Source organism: Macadamia integrifolia, chromosome 14 (assembly GCF_013358625.1).
Source record: "Macadamia integrifolia cultivar HAES 741 chromosome 14, SCU_Mint_v3, whole genome shotgun sequence".
Taxonomy (NCBI): domain Eukaryota; kingdom Viridiplantae; phylum Streptophyta; class Magnoliopsida; order Proteales; family Proteaceae; genus Macadamia; species Macadamia integrifolia.
Genome location: NC_056570.1, coordinates 28,092,407 through 28,100,273, shown reverse-complemented (window position 1 = coordinate 28,100,273; position 7,867 = coordinate 28,092,407). Strand labels below are relative to the sequence as shown.

The 7,867-nt window shown below is 37.6% G+C and overlaps 1 protein-coding gene across 1 annotated transcript in view; it reads left to right on the top strand.

Annotated features, from left to right (window-relative positions):
- Nucleotides 1-3,011: 3,011 nt before the first annotated feature.
- LOC122060591 (ABC transporter B family member 9-like) overlaps nucleotides 3,012-7,867 on the top strand; it is a 9,252-nt gene continuing 4,396 nt past the window's right edge. Inside the window, exons 1-10 of the mRNA XM_042623727.1 lie at nucleotides 3,012-3,215; nucleotides 3,319-3,614; nucleotides 3,894-3,948; nucleotides 4,356-4,531; nucleotides 4,673-4,894; nucleotides 5,000-5,238; nucleotides 5,418-5,943; nucleotides 6,056-6,329; nucleotides 6,414-7,086; nucleotides 7,235-7,463. Of these exons, the coding sequence (XP_042479661.1) occupies nucleotides 3,375-3,614; nucleotides 3,894-3,948; nucleotides 4,356-4,531; nucleotides 4,673-4,894; nucleotides 5,000-5,238; nucleotides 5,418-5,943; nucleotides 6,056-6,329; nucleotides 6,414-7,086; nucleotides 7,235-7,463 (2,634 nt within the window). The 5' untranslated portion in view covers nucleotides 3,012-3,215; nucleotides 3,319-3,374. The remainder of the gene's footprint in view (nucleotides 3,216-3,318; nucleotides 3,615-3,893; nucleotides 3,949-4,355; nucleotides 4,532-4,672; nucleotides 4,895-4,999; nucleotides 5,239-5,417; nucleotides 5,944-6,055; nucleotides 6,330-6,413; nucleotides 7,087-7,234; nucleotides 7,464-7,867) is intronic.

The window sequence follows — 7,867 nt, the reverse complement described above, 5'->3', positions numbered from 1 at the left end:
CCCCCCCCCCCCCCCCATTGAAAAAAAAAATTCTAATCCATCTATACCGTATTTTCATGTTCCAACAAGTATGTTCTCTCTCTCTCTCTCTCTTTTTCTCTCTCTCACACACACACACACACATTTTTTGTACTCTATATTTTCTTTTCTTCTTTTTTCTCCCTAGTTAATTATTTTATATTTTTGTCCTTTTTTTTGAGGTTTTCATCTTTGTGGTTTCATTGTTGACTTTGCTTTTCTTACTTTAGATTAGTTTAATCTAAGGATTATATTTTATTTAGAATTTTATTCAAACTAACATTTAGATTCTGATTTTTTAAGTTTATATTCAATTTATTAAAAATGTTAGGAATACGATTTTTAAATTGATATTTACTTTTACTTTCCCTTAGGAAATGATTAATGACATATGTATTGCCATCCTTTATTTTATTTGAGTCTATTTTCTTTTCTACATTACTAGATTTATTCTAAAATAGTTGAGATAGTAATCAAGGGTGGACCTAAGGAAGAGGACCAAGTTTTTACAATTTCCTTCTTTAAGTATATATATAATTTGGGATTGGGTCCACTATCTGGCTGCATAGCATACTCTAGCATATCCCTGTGTCTCTCTTTCCTCTCAAGCTAGTGCCCCCCTATGCCATTTCATAGGAGGAAGGACCGAAGGATGGAAATAGACATAGCAAGGTGCTAGCATATGCTACACATCCTGGCAGCATTCTTTCTCCATAATATATATATATATATATAGGCAGAGGGTTCACTAAAAGGCAATGTGGCCCCTACACATATGTGGAGGCCAATGGGAGCAATAGTAGAAGTATCAATAGGGGTACCATTTCTACCATTCATAACGGGTGAGGTGGTCATTTTGCCCACACTGTGTGTGGAAATAGGGGTTCTCTGCCTCTTAAGGTTATTTTCCCCACATATATTTATATAAGAGCCGTCACCTTCATATTCATCTCTTTCATTAATTTAAGTGTGTATATACATGTTAATATATTTAATGCTGATTTTTGTATGTGCTTCAGATTAGGTTTCAATTGAGTTATATATATATATATATATATGTAAACTAGGATTCTTTTTTAGAGAAAAAATTATGTTGGAATTTATATATAATATACAATAGCTTATTTTATTATATTTTATTCAAAACCATGGCTTACATATTTATATATGATAAATAATAAATTTGTAACCTGGTCACCCCACTATTTATCGCTTTCATTAATTTAAGTGTATATACATGTTAATTGTGTTAATGTTGATTTTTCTGTGTGATTCGGATCAGGTTTCAATTAAAAAAAAAGGTTTTGTTCAGAGTTCTATGTAATATACAATAACTACTTGTATTATATTCATTACCAAAAAAAAAAAAAAATGCTTGTATTATATTTAATTCAAAATTTTATTTTATTAAAAACCATGACTTACATATTTTATGTATCATAAATTTGCTGGCACTTTTATGTTTGTCTTTCAAAATTTTTTTTTTTTACTTAATATCTAATTAATTATTAATTTTGCATTTCTCATTTATTTTCCACTCAAATTTTATACAAGTATAATTTTAGACACCTATTTTGTTTATTTCTCGCTATAAGATATTTCATTTACTTGATATCATAATCTATTCAATCTCCTTCAATCTAAAGGAATATATAAATTTTCTACATAAATTTATTATTATTATTTTTTTTTTGTCCAAATATTTGCCAAATGTTAAGTTGGATGAGATTAAAATGTGTAGGTACTCTCGCGTGAAAAATCATATCTTTTACCTTTTATTTTTTTAAAGGAATAATGTTTTTTTTTATCTCGGAACATGACCTATGCTTGGGCTCTCCTATGACTCTTTCTCTTCTCTCCCTATCAAATGACATCGCTACTCCTATTAGGGAAGGAGAGACATAGACCCAAAGAGCACTAAGCATAGGCCAGCATGCTCCCAGATAGACCATCATCATCCCAAAAAATAATTAGATATGCACGTTTCTTGTCTATTATTTTTTCTATTAAAAGATTAATGAGGACCCAAAGCCACTTTTTTTTGTGTTCTTCCTAATAAGGGTCCATAGGCCACTAGAGGTTTGCAGGGCCGAGTGCAGTGACAACCAGCACTAACTCGGCCCTGCAAAGGACACCCAGGGCGCAACCAAGCGGCTAAGCCGGTGTCGGTCAAGCCACTTTATAGAACTTTTGCAAAAAATTTCACATTACAGACCATTAATGCACATGCATATAGCTGAAAAGCATCAACGTACATTTTCAACAAAACATAAGATGTTATATTCTCATGCATGTAGGGGTTTAAAATGGTTGTTGACAATGGATATGCTCCACCTGTTTTGAAGCTTTTTGTGTCTACTTGAAAGTAACTAGTTGACAGTTGGATGTCCACATATTGAGGATCTATATGCACTTTTACTACCTTCAAATCCATACTACGTAGATCAGTCATGGATTCTATATTAAGGGTGTCAACAGGGTGGTTCGGCCCGATTTCGGTCTGGGTTGAATTAGTTTCAGTGTGGGAATGGTGAAACCGAAATTGAACCAATAAGGAAATTCCCATTTTGGTTTCTGTGCAGTTTGGTTTCGATTTGACTTTGGTTCCTTGTATTGGGTTTTTTTGGGTTCTTTGTCCAGTTTCGGTTTGATTTTCCATACAAAACTATGCAAAAACTTGGGTTTTTAATGAATTTGGACTTTTACGGTTTCTTACCAGTTTATTTCGGTTTCGGTCCGATTTGGTTTTGGGTTCATTCGGTTTTTGGTGCGGTTCGATTTGTAAATGGGGTTACAATCTCCCAAACCAAAACTGGCCCACTAAGCCTTCGGTTCGGTTCGGTTTGGTCCGGGTTCAATCGGCTCAGTCCAAGGCGGTTTTACCGGTTCGGTTTAGGTATTGGCACCCATAAATGCACTTTGCTACCTTCAAATCCAGTTCTAAGTAATCTTTTACATCAAATGGCATATGACAGTAACTGAGAAGAATCCATTCCATACTGATCACTACTACACAAAATCTGTAGAGAAATGAAAGAGAATAATCTCATGTGATAATAATCTCATGTGATCTTCTATCCTTTACTATCCATTACAGCCACCCCCCCCCCCACCAGCCTCTTTTAAAAGGCTGGTCTTCTGTTATTATTCTTCGGCTTAGGTTTGCGTTCCTGTGTTCTAATCAGAATCCTGATGAGGTTCTTCCACCTTTCAACAACTGTATATATATTTTGCTTTTTCTGAAGAAATCAGTATGTGGTTTTCTGTATAAATGCTAATGGTTTCGATTTATATTGTCAGGTTGTTGTGTTCTTGAGAAGTAAAAGAGAGTCAGAGATCAATATATAGATAGATAGATGAAGGATATGAAGGAAAATGGAGGAAATAAATCAAATAGAGGAGTTGATCAACAGAAGATCCCATTCTACAAGCTTTTCTCCTTTGCTGATAGGCTTGACAAGGCACTGATGAGCGTCGGCACAATTGCTGCATTCGCAAATGGGCTGGCAACGCCGCTCATGACTCTAATCTTTGGTCAGCTCATAGATGCCTATGGTTCATCTGATAGTTCACACATAGTGAAATCTGTCTCTAAGGTATACATGCACCTTTACCATGTACATGTTAAACTGTTGTATATCATAGATGCAATCAAGTCATTGAAAGGAAAGAATTAGACCCGAATTAGACCCCTTTCATACTTGATAAGTTGTTTAGATGTGCATTCAACCTTCACAGTTGAATCAAATGAAATCCATGATTAGTAGGACCATCACACACTGATTCAATCTTTCCTAGAACCTGCCAAAGACTATAAGTTTGAGCATGACCTCCCACTTATTTCATGTAAATTTACATCAACTGTGATTTTTCAGGTGGTCATCAAGTTTTTGTACTTGGCTATCGGAATTGGTGTCGCCGGATATCTTCGTAAGTGTACATGATTATCTCCTCCCTTTCCTATATCAAGTGCACTCTCTAAAAGCCATATAGGTTGTAAAACCAATACAAAAAGTTGAGTTGCACTTGAGAATTTTTGCTTTCAGATTTATGTGTTAATTTTCATTCTCTAAAAAAAAATATATGGGTCAAATCAAGATTCATAGCTTTAATATTTGGCCCACTCCTATTTACTTAAAGGACTAATCAAGATTATGTACTATTGTCACTAAGTTGGTGTCATATGATAATGCGGTTTGTCTGTTCAAAATTAGTATTGAAAAATTGAATATGACTAGTCATTTGGTATAACAATAAAGCAAACTGATTAGCAATTAGATCGAGAATACTTTGCTTTTAGCTGTAAATAGTGAATCAGATTCCACTTATGATACTAGAGGTGTCATGCTGGATGGTGACTGGTGAGAGACAGGCCAACCGAATTCGATCTCTGTACCTGAAAACTATTCTGCGACAAGACATCACATTCTTTGATACCGAAACAACCACCGGAGAAGTCATCGAGAGAATGTCCGGTGACACTATTCTCATTCAAGATGCCATGGGAGAGAAGGTAGAGCTATGAACTTCTGTCTTGCACTACATTTTCCATCCCCCCCCCCCTTTTCACATTCAAATATCAATCAGTGAATGAGAGATAGCTGGCTAGAGTTCATAACATCATTCAAATTTTTCTTTCTAAATGTTCTTCCAGGTCGGAAAGTCTATACAACTGATGTCAACTTTTTTTGGTGGTTTCGCAATGGCATTTACAAGAGGATGGCATCTTGCAGTGGTAATGCTAGCTTTCATTCCTCTATTTGTGGTCATTGGCAGTATCATGGCAATGTTCATTTCAAAAATGTCAAGCCGTGTACAAACTGCATATGCTGAAGCTGGAATTGTTGTAGAACAAACAATAGGAGCCATTAGAATGGTCAGTATTGTCAAGAAGCCTTCAGTAAAATTCTATTATTTGTAGCTCAACTCACTATATTTCTGAATTCTGTTGATAGTAACCCAAACTTGTGGATTTTGCAAGGTTGCATCCTTCACTGGGGAGAGCAAAGCCATTAACAAATATAATGAAGCACTACAAGATGCATATGCATCTGTTGTTCAACAGGGATTCATCTCTGGCCTGGGAGTCGGTACAATGCAAGGATTAAACTTCAGCTGTTATGGATTGGCCATATGGTATGGTTCCAAAATGATCACTGAGAAAGGATATAACGGAGGACAAGTATTGAACGTCATAATTGCACTGATGAATGCAGGAATGTAAGTACTAAATCTGTTGGTAAGCAGATTCCATTACAAAAAATTATGTCGGTAAGCAGACAATACATCTATATGTACACTAATGGCTTACTTAGTTCATTTACCAACACATAGGTTACGGTAATGTTGTATATGTATACATCCCATGTCTCTCAAATTCCTATCATCTTTTCTGCTAGGTCCTTGAGCCAGACTTCTCCGTGCTTGGATGCCTTTGCTGCAGGGCAGGCTGCAGCATATAAGATGTTTCAGGCAATCAATCGGCAACCACTGATTGATATATATGACACTAGTGGGGTCACATTGGATGACATCAAAGGAGAAGTGGAAGTAAAAGATGTATACTTCAAATACCCGTCAAGGCCTGAAGTTCAAATACTTTCCGGCTTCTCATTGCATGTTCCAAGTGGAACTACTGCAGCTTTAGTTGGAAAAAGTGGAAGTGGGAAGTCAACAGTTATCAGCTTGGTCGAAAGATTTTATGATCCTGAAGCTGGTGATGTTCTCATAGATGGTGTCAACTTAAAGAAGTTGCAGCTCAAATGGACAAGGGAGAAGATAGGACTTGTTGGCCAAGAACCCATCCTGTTCACAACGACTATAAAAGAGAATATAGCATACGGGAAGGAAAATCCAACAGATAAGGAGATCAGGACGGCAATTGAGCTTGCTAATGCTGCAAAGTTCATTGATAGGCTACCCCAGGTACACCGCCTTCCTTTCAATCAATTTACCTTCTATCTTTGAATTGAAGGGTTCCATGTTTCCAGAATGGTCGCAGAAGCACATGACAAGGGTGAACCTGGTGTTATCACAGGGGCTTGACACAATGGTAGGTGAGCGAGGAACACAACTGTCCGGTGGACAGAAGCAGAGGATAGCAATTGCAAGAGCCATCTTAAAGAACCCAAAGATCCTTCTTCTTGATGAAGCAACAAGTGCTTTGGATACTCAATCGGAACGGGTGGTTCAAGAAGCATTAGTAAGAATCATGTCAAACCGAACGACCATTGCTGTCGCCCATCGGTTGACAACAGTTAGGAATGCAGATATCATAGCTGTGGTTCATAAGGGAAAAGTTGTGGAGCAAGGTAATAACAGCAACTTCCATTTTAAATGTTCAATCCAGTCAATATGTTTGTCCCGTCTTGAAAATTTTCAACTCTGATCATTAGGTACTCATGATGAGTTGATCAAGGATTCAAATGGGGCATACTCTCAGCTTGCCCACATGCAAGATGTTACCCCCCATCAAGCTGAAGAAGGGTCATCTTTAGACCCATGTAATGTAAACCAGAACTCTACTGTTGAGGAGACCATGAACAAATCTGGCAGCCTCAGGTCACCTGCAAGGAGATCCGTACGCAGAGGTTCTTCAAATGCCAGCAGCAGGCACACCACCTCACCTTCAGCTAGTGTCCCTCATTCCGTGACCTTGGCTGATAGTGAAATAGGAAGGGGTGATCACAGTAAAATAAGTGAGGATGAGAAGATACACAAAAAGGTCTCTATCAAACGTCTAGCTTATTTGAACAAGCCAGAGGTGCCAGTTATGCTGCTAGCATCCATTGCTGCAGCTATACATGGTTTGGCCTTCCCTATCTTTGGATTCCTGATGTCAACTGCCATTAAAATCTTCTATGAGCCTCCAAAAGAACTTCAAAATGATTCAAGGTTTTGGGCCCTAATGTTTGTGAGTCTGGGTTGCATTACCCTGGTTGCGATACCAGCACAACACTACCTATTTGGAGTTGTCGGTGGTAAACTGATCCTACGCATCCGCTCGATGTCATTTGAGAAGGTAGCTCACCAGGAAATCAGTTGGTTTGATGTTCCTGCACATTCAAGGTTAGAATTGTTCATGGAGCTTTAAACACCAGGCACAAACTGTCATTGTGAAGTTACCATTCAAAACCCTTAGATCCTTCTTCCTCACCTCCCCCACCCTCTGGTATCTGGCTTTCTAACGGCCACATTTTTCATCTATTTTTTTCAGTGGTGCAATTGGGGCAAGATTATCAGTAGATGCTTCAAATGTGCGGGGTCTTGTTGGTGACACATTAGCCTTAATAGTTCAGAATATAGCAGCACTAGTTGCAGGGCTTGGGATAGCATTTTCAGCGAATTGGCTACTTGCGACCATAATTCTAGTTTTGTTTCCTATGTTGGGTTTGCAAGGGTATGCTCAGACAAAGGTTCTAAAGGGTTTCAGCGGAGATGCCAAGGTTTGTTCCTCCATCTACCCTAACTTGCAATTTCATCAATTTGAAGAACCAGACTTACCTAGCATAACAAACATATAGCAGACTATGGCTTTAATGGATTAAAATGTAGATTTACCATAATAATATTTTTATTAGCTGTCATAGCAAGGTCTATTTCTTTGTCTCATGATCTCCTTACGTAGAGATTAAATATTCTCAGCTTTGTGACTTTAAAAGCAAATAATCAGAAAAGCATTTAGAAGTTTACTCTTTGAGAGCTTACATCTATAGACTGTTGAAGGCATCCTGTATTTTTATCTAGGTCAGGTTAGATCCGAAAGCAATCCCACCCCACAACCAGGAGAGAGAGAGAGAGAGAGAGAGAGAGAGAGAGAGAGAGAGAGAGAGAGAGAGAGAGAGAGAGA